A 21021-nucleotide genomic window follows, 5' to 3' on the forward strand; every position below is an offset into this window, starting at 1 on the left:
AAATTGCAAATACATTTTCTCATTTACCTTAGTGTTATCTACCCATGAAGATAATCAGCAGACCTCGATGTGAACAGTTTTCATTGGAACTACTTACTAAAAGAAAACAGACCATATGATAATAGCTTTGTTCTGTGAATTATTCTAATGGGGATAGTGGGTCTTGAAAGGCACTTTTTTCAAATTAAACCAAACTACCCACAAACATAGCAGAGAAAATGATCTCAGCTAGCATTTATCTTCACTTTTGAGTGATCCTCTGGGATCAAATCACTTCCCGTCATGACAAACCGATCGAAAATACAATAGTTTTATTATCCGCTGCAATACAGAACTGGAACTCCTGGCTAGCAGCATATATTGCTCTCTGTGCTGTGGAACTGTTGTAGGATATTTTAATGTGAATTGTCATTGTGTGTGTTGTCCAAGCAATGACATCAAAGTGAATTCAATTGAATTAAAGGAATAGTTTTGGAACATTTTGGGAAATACATTTATTCGCTTTGCTGCCAAGAATTAGATGAGAAGATTGATACCAGTCTCATATATGTCCATTAAATATGAAGCTATAGCCAAGAGACGATTAGCTCAGCAGGGAAAAAGTTAGACTGGTTCTGTCCAAATTGTCAATAAAATCGTTTTTGTTTTTACATGGGTGAACCAACCCTTTCAGAGTATTATAAAATATTTAAATGTTTCTCCTTGCGGTCTACTTTGAGACCTCTTTCTCCTCTCTGGTCCGTCTCTTCTTGTCTGTGTCTGCTCTGCATGCTGATGTACAGTAACGCTGCTTTCATCTTTCATCATCATCTAGTCCGTCAAATATCACTTTCTGTCCTGTTCCTTCCTTTCTCTGGCCATGCCCTCCTCCTCTTTGTTAGAACAAATCGATGCATTGAAACCACCTCTATGTGCTAAAGAAGGAGCTTCAGAAGAGCTGGACGTGAGTGGAAAAGCAATTAACTGCATGTTCATTACTTCCAGTTGAAATACTTACTAATCCCTTAGAAAAAAAATAAATCAACCACGTACAAGACATTTCTTAGCTCTAATCTCTCACCCATCAGTACTACTACATGTGTCTATTTAGCATAATTGATCTCATGCAGGTGTTTCTGCCTCTCCCAGAGTCATTTGAGTTTATTTATTTATTTGTTTTGATGAGGTTTAAAGAGAAAGTATTTTAAGATCAGATAAGAGAGATTGTTTAACACAATGTTAGTTATATATGCCATCTATACATTTTTAACTACAGTAAATCTGTGTGAAACCACTGATTATAATGTAATATGTTTATATCCCTAGTACTGGACTGAATTGTTCTTAACTTTTATGTTCAAAACTGTGAGTCCCTTTGGTGATTATGTTGCTTCTGCCTCTTTAGCTACATGTCGTACAATGTCCTATAATTTGGACTCCTTGTTCACTGCAATGCCGTTGTTTTCCATTACTACAGTACCAAAAGCCCAATGACATTTGTAAGCAAGCTGTATTGCAATATATCACAAGTTTGATGCTCAGGGCTGGATATCTGACATGTTAAATGCAAGAATATCACTGCGAATTCAATCCTCGGAGCCCCCACAAGGCACTGCAAAAGGAATCTAAAGGTTTATATGGGATGATTACCATGGGAGGATAGAAAATCTGCATACTTTTGTGTTCATTTTTCAGACTCTTCTCTTATCTTTGCTTTTTTTAAGCAGTCCAATAAAGGAATGTCATTCTTCAGCTGAACTGCTCTCAGCTCAAACACGCACACTGTGACCGGGGGCTGCAAGTACAGTAGATGCAGCTTCATATTGAAGGGTCACAATCACTGTGAGGAACCTGGTGCTTTAACATAATATTAAGTTGTTATCTCTGATCTCTGTTTAAAGTTTAAGTAACATCCCAAAACAGTTGCTGTTTCTATTCTATTGAATGCTACTTAAATCATTTTAGTGTTATATAAAATAGACCACTGACAACCACACATAATTTGATATGTTGTTACCAATTATTCTGCCTAAATCCAAAAGCTGTGTTTGTAGCAGGACCAAAAAAAGGGTCAGTGTTGCATACCTTGTGACTTCCCTGCATTAGTTGCCTGTTGTTATTTTCCAATTGATTTCAGGCTTTTATTAATAAATTATAGGTCTTATCAAAGACGGGATCAATAAAATCCCTGACAAGGCCGATCATAGCCTTAGATCTTGTCAGTAGAGGTGAAAAGACAAAAGGTTACTGAGTGTTTGCTCTAAGGCTTGTAGGCTTTGAAATCGCTTGTCTTGAAAATTGCACTGACTAAATCAAAACTTAAGTCTTCAAAACCCAATTATAGGCTTCAAACAGATGGAGTTCCAGCTTCACTGGTGTTGTGCTGAGTTGTCCGCACTTCGCGGGACTTTCGGATAATTTATCACCGTTGATGAACCACCCAAAAAATATTACATTGTTTTTAAATGTACGGCTACTTGAAATACCTGCAAGGAACCCCAGCGTGCATGCAGCTGTCGGCAGCACGGAATGCACACTAAACACTGCACAAGACCAGTGAACGACAGGCGAGAGAGAGAAAGAGAAAAGGGTCTTCAAAAAGCAACAACATAGGATGCAAATGCTTGCAGCATTCACACCCAACTAATGATGAGATAACATAATTACACTGAGATAATTTAAGTTACTGTAATGAACTAATGAATCTTCATTATTGTTGTGATGTAATTCCCTCTAGCAATTTATAAAATGTACAGGTTTTACTACATTACTACATTATCAGTTGCTACAAGCACTTTGTAATGTATGTTTTGTTTGAAAAATGACATATGAGTGTTATTACCCAGTGGCATGCCAATGCCGTAGCCCTTGGTGTCCAGCAGGCCTCCTATCTGTGTGAGATTACAGTTGAGGCCACGGTAGTACTCATTCATGGTGCTCTCCATCAGGAAGGCATACTTGGAGTTGACCACCCGGGCGATGCCCTCCTCTGTGCTTTTCACAAATACACTGGGCTGCTTGGAGTTCATATAGTTCCACATCCGCTGGTAGGTCTGGTAACGTGAGTTCTGCAGAGGAATGGTAACACAGCCATGGTAAACACTGACTACAGTTGTGTGTTCGTACATTCGAGGTTCCTATCATTTCCTATCATCTGTCTTTGAAGTAGAAATCAAATGGAAGTTGATAAAAATTAAAGAGGGATGAAGGAAAAAAAACATCCTCGATAAACAGGGGAGAGAAGTACACGTAGAACAGAGAATCCACTGTGAATAATGACAAGCAGAGTAAAATATAAACGGCAAATAGAGGGAGAATGGAGAGAAAAGAGTAAAGGGGGAAAACGATGTGAATCAAGGCAACAGATTACTCGCTCATGGCGTAGCTGATGCATCATCTTTCATACAGATGGAGGTAAATCAGCACACAGGAGGTGGTTCAGCACTTAACAAAATATGGCAAGCTTCAAAACAGGATTAAGTGTTTAAAGTATACAATTACATGTTGGATCTCTATGTATTGTCTGTGAGAAGAAAGGCAAAATGTAGAGAGAGCGGTATCTGTGTGTAATAATGCGGGTGTGTATCGTCTGTGTGTGTGCGGATTAGGCATTGAGTGGGGTAATGTACTGTAGCATTGGAACTGGCTTATGTAGGCAAACATAAACCACTCTTTCTATTTCCTCAATGTGGACAGCTCACACACTCAACACCACAAGAAGGCAAAACACACACACACACACTCACAACGTGGCGTGTAGCCATTTTCCATGCGTGCGCACAAATAAACAAATACATATGTTTCAATACACTCACCTACACACACTCCCATGTGCAAACACACCTACACACAAAGACAAAACACACACACCCACACGCTCTATGACAAACACAGATGCCAACACAGATGCCCGAAGCGCTCTCATAAGCAAACACAGGCAGTCAGCCACTTAACACAAACAGCCATAAAGAAAACAACAGAGGAACTCAGACATATAGTAGCAAATACAAGGACAAGCACTCATTCCAGGCACGGCAGTAAAGACAAAAACACGGCACTAAATCACACATGCACACAAAAACGCAAAAACCTTATGAAAAATTGTCACTTTAAAAGCAATTCAGAAAATTGTCAGATTCTAGAGTTAATCCAACTGCCATAACGAACACACACAAATACCCGTTCAAAAATCCCAAACCAGAGCCATAGCTGCTGCAGTGGGTCGTACCATGAAGAAGGTCATGGTGCTCCCTCCATGGATGGTGCCATACTCAATGTTTGTCTGGTCGGCCAAGTCGTCGGGAGACTCAATTGGAACCTCCATCCTTTGGACGGTCAGGAAGGCTGCTAGGTTGGCCGTGTAGGACGAGATGATGATCAGGGTGAATGCCCACCTACGAGGTGGAGACAATTTTTTCTTTTTATTTATTTAACCTTTATTTTACCAGGAAGGAAATCCATTGAGATTTTTAATCTCTTTTACAAGGATGTCCTGGCCACAAAGGAAGGACAAAAGTGAAAAGGGTAAGTAAGATAGGCAATATGGATACAGTCTTTTATTATGGTATATGTACAGTAATTTGATGCTTCATATCATTATACAATAAATTGTCTGGAAAATGAATTGAAAGACTTTTCCCAGATTAAACCACCAATTACTAATATTTGTTTAGGACCAATACCAGGAATTGCCTGACAAATCAAGATATTCATTACATTGATACAGGGATATTACAGGGAGAGATACCTCAGTATGAACAGAATGGCAAAATCTCTGAAATTCCCAAATTTATATACAGTATATCCATATCATATCGCCCAACCCTAAAGGTAAGGCTTCCTGGATCCACAGATAATATTCTATACCCACTTTGAAGATGGGACTCTCTTATGACCTTTCTTGTATGTTAAAAACTTTCTTCAAAAGGAACACAATAGTAATAACATTCTTTAGACCACATCTTGCTGTAATTTACTCATCCTGTCTTCCTCTACCCTTTATCTCCTTGGCTCTTGGCATTTTTTTTTCTCTGCACATGGCTCTTTCACACTCACTCTATTGCCGCAGGAATATCATCAGGCTAATTTAGTATTTCTGTGAACTTAGCATTTTTGTATTGTTTGCTTGAAATGTTGGAGCTCAGGGATGGAAATTTCCACGCTATATGTCAGCTACGTGCTTAAACTTTAAAATGTAAATGTCATAATCTCACACAGCAGATGTGCTTAAAGAAAAAGAGCCGCCTCAAGGAAAAATGAAGGTTCTTGAAGAAGAAATGAGTTAAGAACACATGTCTAAAGGGGACTGAGCTTTTACAAATATGGACACTAAAATATAGAACAACTGAGAATATATTGTCAAAATGGCTGATTCTGTTAATATATTTACATGTTGTTTGAAGACTCATTTGTATGGCTTGGACTTCTTGTCTTAACCTGTATTTACTGCGCCTTCCTATTTCATTGTTTTTATTATATAATCTTGTCTACCATGCCCTTTAATTTATTTAATGTGTTTAAATGTGTGTGTTTATAACTGTTTTATAACAATTGTATTACTGTTGATACCATTCAGCACTTTGTAAACCTCTGATTTTGTGCCATACATATTAATACTACTACCATGTAAACATGTGAATTAAATATATAACATCATATAGCAACAATTAACACATGTGACCTTTTTATAAGTTTACAGATTGCCTCCAGAAATGTCTGCATTTAATATTAATTTGTGTCTGACATGTTTGTTTGTTTTTAAAACTACCTTACATTTCTTGAAAGTGCATGATCTCCATCTAACCAGAATCTATGAATATGCAAATATTTTTCATTTCAAAGATTTTTATCATTGGATGCAAAATGTCTCCTACTTCTCAGTGAATGTGCACCGGAAGCTTCAGGTTTCACACACTTGTGTTAATTGCATAATAGGTCATAACTGTGTTCCAAACTACCGGTGATATAACAAAATCTTGCCCATACAAACACATCTTGAGCTCAGATGTAACCTGAGTAAAGAGAAACATCCCCCCCTTCAGCAGATGAATTAGAAAACAGCCTTCGAGTCTCAAAGACATACATCACCCAGCACAGCAAAGTGAAGTTACACATGTTAAATGGATGGGGACTTTAAATTGGCCGTCACTCACACACCTACATTTAACCATTCTGTAACTTACCACACCCCACTAACACATCTGGTAGACAGGGCTCTGGGCATTATCTCTGATCCCTGCTGCATGAAGCCTCCGATAGGGAACCACAGGCTGTTTCCCAGGGTGTACTGGTTCTCCAACATGTCCCTGCGCTCTCGCAGACACGGGTGAGGGTTATACCATTCATAGGGGCTCAGCCTGGTGGGGAAACACAGGTACAGTGGAATGACCTTGAGGTGAAACTACATTACAGTAATGTACCTCTGTCATATCATTCAAGTCACCACCCAATCAGTTATTCAATCCCAGTCAAATCATCTGTGGTTATACAAGGTAAAAAATTCCATTATGTGACAGGCGATAAATGGCAATAGAGCACAGATGTCAGCTGCAGACTATCAGTACAGTGTGTGATGTAATGTATGGACCTTGCAGCCAGGAAGAGCACACAGCTGACAGCCAGGTAGGCGAGCAGCATGAAGAGCCAGACAGCTGGAGAGAAGGGATCGAGGAAGGAGAAGTAACCCGGCTTCCGACCCTGGTACAGAGAGAAATAAGAAGAAGAGAAGAAAGTAGAGAGAAGGAGCAACACAGACAGACGGTGGCAGACAGACAGACAGGAAGGTACAGTCTGTTAGAAAACAAGGTGTCAGGTCTCAGCAGTCAGAGAATGTCCCCTTTGCACCACAGGAGGGCAGTGTCCTTCACTGCACTCTGATAGTAAGTCTGCAGTGCTTTGATACGCTAATGCTACAATCCATAAATGCTCCGTTTCACAGTGCCTACTGCTGAAGCATACTTGGCTTAGACCCAAAATCTCATTAGCAATGTAAAGCTGCCACCCAGTTTGGGAGCACTGGCTTATTGAGCAATTTAAATTATACCTATATATTTGACTCTGAACACAGTGAATGCAGCATGCAGCCTAATACACAAACATAATCCTCAGCTTCAAAGATGAGATCAACTCTTATGTAATATTCAGTCTGATTCCATAAGAATCTTTTAACAAGTGTTGCCCATCATCTTCTGTATGACCCTGCCATCTTAAAAGTAGCGCAAACAAAAGAAATTCAATCCAACACAAGATCTGTAGTGCGTATAACCCAGCAGACGCCCTACAGCCCCCGATAACACCCTCACCAGTTGAACTCTGTACAAGATGCTGATTCCCAGGTTCATGAACGGCTTAGAGAAGTCAATAACTTTCTCCCTCTCTGACGTGATGGTGAAGCCTGCCACGGCCAGGTCTGCTTTCTGTAGGATTGACATAGATAGTGGGGGCGAGAGAAAGATAGAGGTAGTGGAGGAGAGTCAGAAAGAAAAACGACAAGTGGTGAAAGTGCAAAAATAGAAAGACACTTGATGCTGCACTGGGTAGATGAGAGCTCTGTTTGTATAAAATGTTGGCTTCCCGAATGAAAAATGAAAAGTTTGACTGTGCACTTGAAAACACCATTTGGAAAAACATACAGACATGCACTCTGTCCCTTTCCCTCTGGCACACACACATTATCCACCATCCAAATGAGGCTAATTGCAAGTAAGCACTGGGTGGCTGGTCTTTCCACCTGTATAAAACCAGGTCTCTGGTCGCTCTGCCTCCCCTCCATCTTTTCCATTAAAAGCTAATTGATGAACATGGGCTGCTAATTAGAGCTGAGTGATCATGCATTGGGGAGGGCAAGGAGGGAGAGAAAGCGTGGAGAGCTGGGGGAGCACCAGTGTGGCAGGCCCCACACAGGGACCACAGTCTGGTAATTGAAGTAAACCGTATGGTAATTAAGCAAAGAGGGGCTCTCATTAGCCTGCTTCAACCAAAGTGTCTGTCAGAGGCGCACTAGTCCTGGACAGGGAGAAAAAGAGGGGGGACAGGCTGGGATGGAGGAGGGTTACTGTGAGGAAGGATGGTGCAGACAATTTTAGGCAATGCTACCGCTCTCTTTTGGGGAATTATCAAGTCAGCTTTTGTCCTAGATAAGAGTCTTACTCCCCTCTGAGGGCAATTTGAGACATAGGAAGTTACAGCAGAGTTGTGGTTTGGGGCTACAGCATGTGGTGTGTGGGTGGGTGGGTGTGTGTGTATGCGTGTGTGTTCAGTGTAAGTTTCTGTTTGTAGAGACACTGGTTAAAACATTTCAGCATGTTTCTGGTGTATGCATGAGACAGAGAGAGAGGGGGGGGGGGGGGGGGGAGTACTCACCCTGTTGATTAGCTCTCCAACCATGCCAGTCCAAGAGCCGTTGGGCTCTGGAGCACCATACAGCCCATCATCCACCAGTTTGATCTTGAAGGAGAATTTCAAGATGTCTGCCAACTCCCTCAGCATGTCGACACAGAAACCCTCATATTGGTCGTTACCCTGAAAGTCCTGGTAGTTGTCTTTGCGCATCACATATGGGTTCTCCTGAACATGGGGAAAACATGAGGGGTTTCAATATCCTGTTTGAGGAGGAATTACGCAGTTATGTCAATGATAGATTAAAGCAACAGTTCGACTTTTTAGGGAATTATGCATATTTGCTTTCTGGCAGAGAGTGATGAGAAGAGCAATGCCATTGTCAGATCTGTTTGTTAAATATGAAGCTACAACCAGGAGATGATTAGCTTAGCTTGAACAAAGACTGTAAACAGGATGAAAAAGCTAGTCTGGCTCTATCGAATGTTAACAAAATCCACCATCTCTAAATCTCTCTAATTATAACACATTATAGATTGTTTAATCAGTACAGTCCAGCCTTCATATTTCAGTAGCTTCATATTTACTGTGCAGACATGAGTGTGATATCCCTTGACAAAATTATTTCCCAATATATCAAACTTTTATTTCAGCACAAGATGCTATTAGCGTGTCACTGGTAACTTTTAGAGAGCAAGTGTCCCTTTTTTTTCAAATGTAACTCTCTCTAAAGAATTGTGTCAAAATCAAAATGTTTTCATTTGTCATGGGGAATACTATTCAGTCTGTCAGAACAGTTGTGCAGGAAAGCCTGTAAACTGGGGGCATTGAGTTTTAAAGACATGGGACATTCAGGCAGGGAGGGTCTAACAAAAATAATATGTACAGTTTTATCATGGGAACTGTAGGATGCAGCTTTTTAGGAGGTTTGGACTGAAAGCCAGGGTAAGTTGGCTTCTGCAGAATCCATTTAGACCATTCCTTTTTCATCTGTCTCTTGAGTCCCCCTACATTATGGAAGTCCAATACAAACTGCTGGAGGACTGTTTTAAATTACATAAAATGGCTTGTGTGAAATGGCTACAGAAGTGGGAGAGAAAGCAAAGAACAGACAGATTCAGTGACCACAGTCCAGCCAAACCTGGCTACCTAGAGGAGACAGGCTGTGTTCTCATTGTGATCTGCAAGCCACTAAGACAGAGAGTCACTTCCTCACTGAGTGTACTAAATATATTGACCTAAAGTAAGAATTCTTTCACAAAATTAGCATATACGGCAAGCAATCCCCCGCCAAATAAACAATGGTAAACCTATGTACCGTACATCTTGGGAGAAACCAGCAAAATAGCCATAATAACATAAAACACTTGAGACTATTCCTTCGTTCAACTATTTTTTGCTGGTTTACAGTATGTTCTAAAGCAATGGTTCTCAAAGTGGGTTCTGGGGACTCCAGGGGTCCTTGAGGGGTTTCCATGGGGTCCCCAGCAAAATGGAGAATAATTTATTTTCACTATGAATCCATTCAGAAATAACACGGTGACAATGACTATTTTGGCCACTGGCTTCATACACTTTCTGTAATAAAACCAAAATCCTATCAGATGGGCAGTCCTGGCACCAAATCTTATCAAATTTGTGTCGGTTTAGGGTTCTTGACGTGAAAAAGTTTGAGAACCGCTGTCCTGAAAGACGGTATTGTTTGTCTTTTTTATTTTGTTGTCTGTTTAATGTAATATTCAATAACATGTAATTAAACTACAGCTATAATGCAACATCAACATTTATGCCAAGAGCAACCTGAAGATGGTGGAACAGCATCATATAAAGGATTTATTGATTTTCCGATACAACATTATTCATATGGAAACAAGAAGCAGACTTCTTCTAATGTTTTGGCCAGGATTTTGGCAGTCTGAATTTAGTAACATGTCTCTCTCAGTGCTCTCTCAGTTTCTATGACAGCTATAGTGACAGCAAAATTAGCAGAATCAGACAACAACACAGCATGAACGGAGCCACAGCCTGCGCAGCAACACAAACCAAACTCTGACCTCGCCAGCGTGGTGGTCCAGAAAGTAACTGTGACCTTACCAGTATGGTGGTGACAATGAGTGTCTTGTTTGCCAGCGTCTCTGAGACATTAATATCCAGACTGGTGGAGTTCATTGCCAAGGTGTTGTTGGAGTACCAGATCCCGATCTAACAGAGAAGAGAAAGCAAGAGCAAATCAATGGCTTTTGTGGGATAAATGATGTACTGCTAAGCTCTAAATGGAGTTGTTTTACTCTTGTGGCCGGCTACGCGCCACCTATAGCAAATTCAGTGAGTGCATTATGACTATTGGTCTATTTTAGTACCTCTGCATGTTGAATATTTTATGCTTTGTTTTGGTATCTATACTGTTACATACTGTATATGCACATTGGTTTAATTGCCCCAACTGGAGCCATGCACGTAGCTACAGCACCATACGTTATTAAAAAATAAAATAAAAAATACTGCTGTTTACAAGCAGAACAATGAGCTGGGACAAGATGAAAGTAAATGAAAAGTGTTCATGATCGGGAGTTTCTTTGTCATGTGTATTTTCCTTTACAAACACCTTTTTTATTAATTGCATAAACACAGCTCACATCTTTCCATTTTATGGAGACAGTAAAGTCACTTAGGTACATAAGTGTGTGATTATGACCTAACCAGTGAGCAGGGGTGGAAACGCAGCTTGCAGAGACATTTCTTTGGGAGATTTTACTGTACATCTTTCAATAGGTCAGAGGAGAGGTAATGAATCCTCAGACAGAATCTCAGTTTTTCTATGACACTCTTTATCCTGCCCTGACATTTAAGAGTGGTCTTTTCTCTATGAACCACCACTTCCTTCCTACAGCGTGGGTGTGGCTGTGCAGAGAGCTGAGCTGAGTTAAAGTGTTAATTATCACAAGCTAGGTCTCCCACTGAGTTTAAGTCTAGATTTAAGTATAGTTGTCAGGTGGCATTGAGTGTTAACATTAGAGAATGTTGGCCTATAGTAGAGCATAAGACATATTAAGGGAAGGTGAAGAGAAAGTGTTTTCTCCAGTCAATGAGCCGCAACGTAATTCCCTCAGTCTGGATCTGCAGTGATGTGTGTACTTGTGCTTCATTCCACTGACTTTGAAATGCAGGTGAAATGCTTTTTGATCTTCCCGCACCTTTCCTTCTAATGCTCAGTGGAGGAGTCTGCACTGATACATGCAGAGAAATGGTCCAACACACCTTGTTGACTGGGTCTGCCTTCATTTTATTTTGGTTCCCAACAATGTCTAACTACTCTTAACAAATATGTTGTGGCTTATAACTAGTACATTGAAAAGATAAAATGCCCCACATTAACAGGGAAGGAACAGGAAAATTAATTAAAATTAATTAATGTATAGAACAAAAACTTTGAAGCAAGACTATGTTTACTTTACTTAGGAAGTTTGCATACTGTCACTTGTGTTATTGTTGCACTAAGTTTTAGCATTTTACAATTATCCTGTCTCTTGTGGCCACAGTGGGCGCTGTCACTTTAAATACTTAATTTAAAGAGGTGGTAATTTAAAGAGGTGGTATTATGCTTTTTGGCTTTTTCCCTCTCCTTTATTGTCTTTATTTATTATATATATATTTTGTGCATGGAACAGGTTTGCAAAGTGAAAAAGCCCAAAGTCCAGCCCAAAGGGAGTTCCCCTCTCCCACTGAAAGCTCTGCTATGAACCGCTTGAAAACAGTTCGTTTGTAGTCCAGCCCTTCACTTCCTTTACTTGTAACGTCACAATGAAAATGCGTCATAAAGCATCATTTTAGGATACTAAAATGTAACCTGAAAACACGACAGACTGCTGATTGGTCAGGGGAGAATATTCACTGCATCATTATTGCGTGCGCCAGACAGAGGCAAGCAACAGAAAGTTTTATATTTTACAGTTTAGAATTTCATTAAATCCATTTCTGAGAAGTTTTGAGGTGAGAAATCAGCTGTGTAGATTTCGAATATTTACAGTTTTACAAGAAGTGATGGCAGAACAAAAATGTTGAGGAGCTCCGCAAGTGGCTGCGGGGGATGCCTGCGCCAACCCGCGGGAGGAGCGTGTGAAGCCGGCCAGCCGCCCGCTCACAGAGCCCTCTGCTCCCGCCGTCACACAGACCGCTGCAGCAACAACGGCAGAGGAAAACACAGCTGGAAGGTTTTCATACCACTTATCTTACTTTACATTCTGAGGAATGTTGAGACGTTTTAACCGTAGACTGTATATATTTTAAGAGCTGTGTGGATCGCTGGTGTGTGTGTCACATTGAACAATTACATCGTGGCAGTTGTGTGTGGCGTCGCTATGAAGACAAGCTACGTACTATCTCTGGGTACTATCTGCAATGGAAAACGGAGCAGGGCCGAGTAGAGTCGAGTCTATTGATTTGCACTATGGTAGCATTTTTCGGCAAGGCAGCATAGATCGTCAGAACACCGGCAACAGTTCAACGTTTAGTCCTAATGGTAAGATGTGGAACAATGATGTTGTGTGGTTGTGCACTGTGAGTAACTTATACATATCTGTTACGGTCGCAGTCTGAAGCGACTTTGATTTGGATCATACTACCTTGTTTCTTATGACCCGCCCTTCTCTGCTTCTGATTGGCTAGTAGTCCTTACCTGGGAACTGCGCATGTGCAACTCCCAACAAAGATTTTGTACAAGTAAGATGCATCACTCTGTAGCTCAAGAGTGGTGCATACAACACACAGGGTTAAAAGAGCAGCTGCAGCAATGTGCAGTATGAGAAAAATATGGCGTTTTTTGAAAATTAAACCATGTAAACCTGTTCTGGTACAACCCCTAATTAAGATTTTGAACCTGAAAATGAGCATAATACCACCTCTTTAAGTTTGGTTGCAATAATTCATACACACAGGAGATCCTTGATGTAAATGTGTACAATAACAATGTGAAGAAACTGCAGGGCATTACTAAAAAGGAGCACGCAAAAACTTTTTCAACACTGTAGTCATGACCACTTTAGTCTAATCTATTTCAAGTGCAAGATCTAATCCAGTTGAGTTCAAGTGAAGACCAAGTCCAAAAGACACAAAAACCTATACAGATCAAAACTAAGCATAAGCAAATCCATTTCTATACAAGACAAAGACAAAAATAAACTCGGATTAATATTATTTGGATTAAACGGTATTATATATAGGATGAACAAAGATGCAGATCTATCTGCACAGCCGCTCTGTACTGAGCTTGAGGCCAATTACAAACACTGATTCCAACAAATGAATGTTATTGTTTGTAGCCATGGGAAGAAAATAAACTAACCATTAATAAAATAATTTTGTTTTGTTGTTTTTCGATCAGAAAACATCAAGTCAACATCCACCTGTGGCTGAGATAAAAACAGGTCGGAGGCAAAACGAACAACAAAAAAAACATCTGGGACAGAGACAGTCCAAACATCAAATTCATACATTCATAAGACTAAAAAAAACTTACATTGGACACCTACTACTTGATACTATCAACCAGCAAAATTTTGTAACCATTTGAAATTCAACTGCTAGACTTTTTGAGCAGCGAATTTATTCCAGTGGCCTTTAGATAAAAATAAATGTGAACACATATTTGAAGCTATTACATGGCCACGTCTGACAGCAGGTTAGACTACAGGTGAAACTCATCAAACCAACTTCACGAAGTAAAGATATTTAGCTACTATCTGTGATTAGGCTGACCTCAGTGTTGAACTCCTTCTGTGACCTTGTGAAATCAGACAGTTGACCTGTAACTAACCCAAAGCCTATGGGCGATGGGATCTGGCTGCTGCATGATAACAGGTGACTCCTGACCTCTTTATGGCCTCCTTTGTGTTTCTCCAGGATCCGCAGGGTATAGTTGGTCCTCTGACCTTTACTGTTGAACTCCACGCGCCCCGTCAGACCATCGTACTCCACCTGACAGGCAGACGGGGAGAGTGAGGTGAGGAGGTATGAGAGAGGAAGGGAAAAGAGGAGATGGAAATTTAAGAAAATGAGAGGAAACTAGGAAAAAACAATGAGGAGAGATGGAGGCATAAGCACAGGCAAGCTTCTATATAAAACCAAAGCAAACAACTTCTCACTATCCATCATAATAAGACTAACAGGTACTAGCTACAGTGATTAGGAGGAAAGAATAGGTGCAAGACAAAAAGAAAAAAAGAGCTAAAGAGATAGAGGAAGTGTCCGAGGCTGGATCAGACAATGATGATCAGTTCTGGATCAACTTAGGAGAAAGAAACTGAGCGAGAGGCTCAGATAAAGCAGCAAAAAGAGTCAACAGCTCCCTAATAAGACTCAGAACTGCACCTCACAGCTCAGCTCTGCCCTTCCACAAGCCAGGTGCTGGCACAGTTAGCGAGATCTATGATTGATGGCACGGTGCTGAAGATGGAGCACACCATGATCTTGACTAACAAAGGAGATGTCGGGCCAGTGGGGTGAAGGCAATGAGAGATGGGACTCAGGCAGCCTTGACAACAGGTCGTCGATGAGAGAGACACACAGACGACCAGAGATGGGGGATGAAAAACGGTAACAAGAGACAGAGGTTACATGCGACATGAGATGTGGATGATAGAGAATGCAGTTGTAATGTTGTCATTCATCAATAAGTCAATCGAGGAAAAATGAATCAACTACAATAATTATAAATTGAAAATGTAGAGGTTTGGGCTATTGGTCCAACAAGACAGGCCATGTGAAGTAGGGCAGCAATAATTATCTAATAATAATTCATTGTTGACTAATTGTTTTGTCTAAAAAAAAATTCCGTTTTTTAAATGTTTTGTTTTATCTGACCAACAATCCAAAACACGATTCAGTTTTCTATGACATACAATAAAGAAAAGTGGAAAATCCTCACATTTTAGAGCCTGGAACCAGCAAATGTTTGGCATTTTTGCTTGAAAAAATTACTTAAACAATTTATCTATTATCATCGATTATAATAGTTCATCAGCAATTAATTTTTTGTTGAGATTAATTGAGTCATTGGTTGAAGATGTCACCTTATATGATTTCTGACATTTTATTGACTAAATGACTTGTAGATTCATCAAAAACTAAATATCAAAAATGAAAATAATTGTGAGTGGCAGCCCAACATATTGTGGTAATGTAAAACAGAAACATCTTGACTATGATGATAACACATGGAGCCTATATACAGAAGTGATGCTACAATGGATGTGAATATTTAAATTAACAGTAACATTAAAAATGAAATTAAACTATAACTTCAAGCTCATCTCTTACTATGTTTCTCATGATGTATGTACATGTCCATGAGAATGCATATCAGCAGGTGATTACATATTGTATTTATCAGCGTTTACCATGCGCAGGTAGTTCATAAGACTGGTCCCGTGTTGCCAGATCTGAGGTGAGGTGCAGCTGAGAGGCTTCACTCCAATTTCCTGACTGCGGTTCAATTCCCTTACCGCTCCCACCACCACATGTACCGCATCAAACATCAGCGCTGACGAGAGCTGTGGAAGGGGGGGAGGAAACAGAAGAGATATAGAGGGGGAGAAAGGCAAAAGGGGGAGGGATGGAAAGATGACGAGTCAAGGGAGAAGATGCAATGAGGAGGGAGGCAGGGAAAATAAAAGGAGAGTGAGAAGAGATGTGAGGTATGAGTAACCCAGTGGGGAGGAAACACAGATGGATACATCAATACCCATTAAATACAAGCAAAAGACTAGCTGAATCTCTTTAACTGCTCCGTGAATCAGTGTGAGGAAGAAAGCTGCTTGGAATGTTACATGGTATATAAACAAAGCTTTGAAAATCACTCCTGAATGTGCGCATGCATGAGTACTCAAATGTCAATAAGACTGACCGCGGGGCCGGGGTACGTAAGGTCACAGCCCTCCCACCAAGAAAGGTTGAGGCTCCTGATGAACTCCAAATAGAAGGGATGGGTGGTGTTAAACATGGAGAATCCCACAATGTTGGACTGCTCATCCACTATATCATCCAGTCTCAGTAGTGGGAAGTCCTAGGACAAAACATTCAGGTGAGTGACAATGTTGACAGTTTATCCAACCTTGAAAAACACTGTGAAAAGTAGAGTGTGATAAAGGAAAAGAGAGGCTACGGGGAGTGACAACATCTCTGACGGAGAGAGAAAAAGTATGTCGATAGCTAGGAAAAGGGGAAAACAGTAATACAGGGGAAAGAGAGGTTGATGGAAATTACTCCAGTAGCTTTTCACAGAAATATACACACAAGTCATGGCATATAAGGAGCAAGAGCACAACATGTACAGAGGAGGGAGAGGGGAGAAATAAATGGGGTGTAGAGTACAAAGTGACACATTAATTCAAATGGTAGAAGGGGAGGGGAGTATATCAAAGAGGCAGATGAAAACACCGGAAGCGCAGAGAAGGTGCCGGGTGGTAGAAGGAAAAGGGCGCATCACGTCTGTCATCACCTTCACCTACGACCCCTTTTTCTTCCATCCTCCTCTGCACTTCCACATCCTTGCACTGTATGTTCATTTCTCAGATGTCTCTCTCTCTTTCCCTCTCCCCATCCTTCATCCCCTCTCTCTTTTTTTTCCTCTTTCTGTCACCTCTCTCTTCTCCCTTTATTTAATACTTTCTCCGCCTTAGCACCTTTGCTCGCACATAAAGGGACAGAAGAGGAGGAGCAGGAGAGAGGAACGAGCGAAAACTGAGGAACAGGAGACAGAAGGAAGGAGGAAGGGGCAGAACTGGTGAGCTCTTACCATGGTGGTGAGGATGTACTTGTAAAATGCTGATGTCATCCCCAGCTCTGACGCCTGTAGGACAAAGAGAAAGAGAGATTGAGAGGAAAAAATAAAGAAGAGGCAGGTGGGATACAGAATGTGGAATGAGAGAGTAAGGGTAGACGTAGAAAGAATGATGGAGGGAGAGAGAGAGAGAGGGCAAAGGAGGAGAGTCATTGGGAGGCAAAGAGCGAAGAAGACAGTTGGGGGACAAAGTAGGAGAGAATATGGGGAGAAGAGGAGGACGGAGAGGAAGCATACGTTAATCACAGTTTTACATCATCAGACTAACACTAGGACATTTCGCTGAGGGCGGACAGCCGCTCCAATGTGCCCAGTGAAAACATCTCATACGCATTCAAACTGTGACTCACCACGCTGGCTATCGGCACTACAGGCCGTAACATGAATCAGAACAAGCCTGTGTAACATCTCAACCCAGCAAAAGATGTCCTTTTGTCAAATACTTTCTTAAGTGATTACTGCTAGCAGACATGCATAACTATTGTTCCCTATGCAGCTCTGGAGGGCAGAGGAGGTAAAAATATAAGTTAATTCTGTTACGACCACAAATGTGTAGCCTGTGGGGCTGTGAGAGAGTTGTTTTATTATTTTCCAGATGGTAAGCTCTGAATGCCCTTCATGACTGTAACCTGAATTTTAAAACACTAAACAACAAAATCCGAGTGGTGTACCCCAGGGGATTTGCATGTACTGTACAAGCACAACTGTGCGTACTGTACAAGTAAGAGTAACTTCATATCCTACACGTATGGGCGGACCTAAAGAATGTATTGATGTTTGAGAACTGACCTTCTTGAGGATGAGATAGGAGACAGAAGCATTGGCATCAATGATGATGGTGGCCACTTTGTCGTCACGGATCTCCTTCAGCAGCGGCGTAGGGTCCAGGTTGTCATCCAGCATCCTGATTGACAGCGTCTCCCGAGAGATGAGAAAGCGGCGGACCAGTTCCTCCAATCTCAGCAGGCCTGAGGCAGAGCCAAAGCAGAGCCGAGCCGCATATCAATGCCTGTGTCTACTGATACTGATAGTGATACTGATACTCCTTTGCGAAGGTTTTGTATTCAGTGCCATGTGTTTGTTTGTTTCTCTGTTATTTAGTAGTATATCTCCAAATGAACTGGACAGATTTTGTTGAAGCAGAGTTAGGCTATGGGCAGGGAACAACTGATCAGTTTGCACTGGAGATAGCACCACCATATGATCATTTATAAATAACTTTACATTTTACAGAAGCAAAAAACATATTCCGTATTCTTTAACATGAATCAGATTACATGTAATCTGATTCATGTTAAAGAATCCAGACCAGTGGTTCTCAAACTGGGGGGGCATAGTGCCACTGCAGGGGGTGCACAATCTACAGTCGCTTCATGCAGACATAAAGTTGAATGTGATTCATGTGGTGGCATAAAAAAAAAGGATTCTGATGCAACTATCACAACCTTTTTGGTCTTTTTGGCTATTTTGACTGTTTTGCTAACCTGAATCATGTGTTTTATTTCAATCACTTGTATTGTCATTGATTTATAAAAATGAAATCCTCTTTTGCTGGAGTCAGGGGGATTGAACTTTTTTTGTCTTTTAAAGTAGGGCATGACAGAAAAACTTTGAGAACTATTGATCTAGACAGATTTTCCACTATCTTGATTTTTTTTTCATCACTCCTGCTACAGAGACACTGACGAAAGCAAAAGTACAGATACACGATGTGAAATCAATGTGTTAAGACCATATGTATTAAAGGTTTTTTAGCTATCCACTGTGTCCGTAGATTTCACATATCACATAATAGGCAGATTTTTTCCAATCTAAACCAAATCTGGTACATAAAATATTTGGACGATCTCAAAAAAGTTGGACAATGACGGGCTTCCATGCTAGCATTGATATCACAAAACCATTATCCACATCCACTATGCAAACACAACAAGTGCATATATAAACGACAAAATCTGATGACATTTTAGCCATGTGTGGCGCTACAGCAACATGACAAAATATAACTCAGTTGGCATAACTGAGTGAGTCTAAATCCTTGTATAAAGTCCTAATATTTCCAGACATCCTTCAGGTGTCAGCTGCTGTCAGGCAATCAGCATCACAAATTCCTAAACATTTTTATTATTAATAGAATAATAAATTTAGAGGGTACTGAAGCCTTCGCTTGGCTGTTGTCTCATTCATCAATGATTGTCTTTCAGTTCTTTCAGTGATGTGTGTACTGTGAGTAAAATAGTACGTGTTCAAAAAACTGAAAACCTTAAAATGAAATTACAAAACTGGAGACGTAAGGAAGAAACAGAAAAGATAGGAAAGGGGAGCAGGACTGCAGGAGCAGAAAGAATCAAATACAGTACTTGAGACAATTCACCCACTTCAAGCAAATTCCTCTTGAAAATGAGTATAACCAATGGCAGTCAAGACTCACTTGACATCGTGCATGGAATGAGCCTTTACTAGAAAGTCTACCCTGCTGCTTCCTAATTGTAATTCTATAGTAAAGCACCCCTAGCTATGTAAATAAGTGGTGGGGCAGGCATCTGGGGGACAGAGGGGAAGGGGAGAGAGAGAAGAGGAGGAAGGGAGAGGTAGTGCACAGGGCCCTTCAGCAGGAGAAAGCCTCTGTAAGCAGTGGGGTAATCACTGAACCAGGCTAAAACTTTAATTAGTTTGAGGAAGGAGGGGGAAAAATCAATGCACTTTACAGCCTCCTCTTCTCCCCTCTCTCACACTCCACCTTTCACATATTCTCTCTCTCTCAAACATAAGCTCTAACCTATCTCGTTCGTCTTAGCCCTGTGCTCTAGTTACCTCTCTCTGTCTTTATCCATCTCGCTCTTACCGCCGCCACCATCTCCTCCTCCTTGTGCACCGTCTCTCCCTCTCGCTGTCCTTAACCTCATCCATCTCATGAAAACTGCATAATGGAATTGGGCTCAGTGACCCAGGCATAGCGAGAGAAGGATACGTCGGAAATGACCTAAAATCTCTGACTCACTCGCATTTAACAGAATATCTATGGACTGCTACTTGCACGGGCTAAAGAGGAAAAAATTTGATTAACAGCATTAACATGCTGTTGCCAAAATGAACCGTTTCTAAATACGTTACTTAATTAGGATGTGTGCATGGTGGGTGTCAATGAAATGTGAGACTTTACACATTACTCGCCTCACTGGCAAAAAAGAGAGAAGGTCTATTTCTCTTGAACACACCACTCTACACTGGGGTAAACAAGATGAATAAAACAAGTGGGCTGGTGGTAAACATTGTCTGATGTTGAACCACTGCAGCACCAAAACAGAGCTGCACACACAGACACACAATCATATTAGTACCCCACTCACACATGTATGGACATACAGTACACTCAGGGGCAACACGCATGTATGCATAAACCGGCACTCAAACACACAAACATGTACTAAAAAAGTGAACCAAGCACACAGGAAAAAAGTATATCAAACACACACACTATGCCACACACACCCACACAACTGTTCGGAGTGTGAAACAAGCCTGTTGAGTGGCAGTTAGCACCTATTCTGCAGCCATGGCAACCAGCTCCATGGCGATAGATAGCGCAGCCAAGTGGGTCAGAGTCTGCGAGTGTGATAACCTTGTATAGATCACCTTCAAGCCAAATATATTACACATATGCACCCCTCAGTCTCTATACCAGTAAAAGCTGCATCCTTTGGCCCAGACGGTACCTATCAGGCTATCTGTAGCCTCTAATTCCTATGAGAGGAAAAGACCGGTGAAAGACAAGGCTCTTATCTACCCATTCAACTGATGATCAAAACTGGAAAAAGATGTCTGATGCAATTTCAAAACTCTTTCAGTTCAATGAAGTCCACAAGAAA

The 21021-nt window shown here is 40.9% G+C and overlaps 1 protein-coding gene across 1 annotated transcript in view; it reads right to left on the reverse strand.

Annotated features, from left to right (window-relative positions):
- The window catches only part of grik5 (glutamate receptor, ionotropic, kainate 5), an 84051-nt gene that overhangs the window by 7822 nt on the left and 55208 nt on the right, over positions 1 to 21021 (reverse strand). Inside the window, exons 8-19 of the mRNA XM_038711027.1 lie at positions 17942 to 18120; positions 17108 to 17161; positions 16217 to 16375; positions 15711 to 15863; positions 14185 to 14289; positions 10411 to 10518; positions 8341 to 8544; positions 7281 to 7394; positions 6566 to 6675; positions 6162 to 6335; positions 4208 to 4373; positions 2822 to 3047 (exon numbers count right to left, since the gene is read on the reverse strand). Of these exons, the coding sequence (XP_038566955.1) occupies positions 2822 to 3047; positions 4208 to 4373; positions 6162 to 6335; positions 6566 to 6675; positions 7281 to 7394; positions 8341 to 8544; positions 10411 to 10518; positions 14185 to 14289; positions 15711 to 15863; positions 16217 to 16375; positions 17108 to 17161; positions 17942 to 18120 (1752 nt within the window). The remainder of the gene's footprint in view (positions 1 to 2821; positions 3048 to 4207; positions 4374 to 6161; positions 6336 to 6565; positions 6676 to 7280; positions 7395 to 8340; positions 8545 to 10410; positions 10519 to 14184; positions 14290 to 15710; positions 15864 to 16216; positions 16376 to 17107; positions 17162 to 17941; positions 18121 to 21021) is intronic.

Source organism: Micropterus salmoides, unplaced genomic scaffold (genome assembly GCF_014851395.1).
Source record: "Micropterus salmoides isolate LMB-PRFRI ecotype aquatic unplaced genomic scaffold, ASM1485139v1 Ms_hic_scaffold_11, whole genome shotgun sequence".
In the NCBI taxonomy this organism is placed as follows: Eukaryota; Metazoa; Chordata; class Actinopteri; order Centrarchiformes; family Centrarchidae; genus Micropterus; species Micropterus salmoides.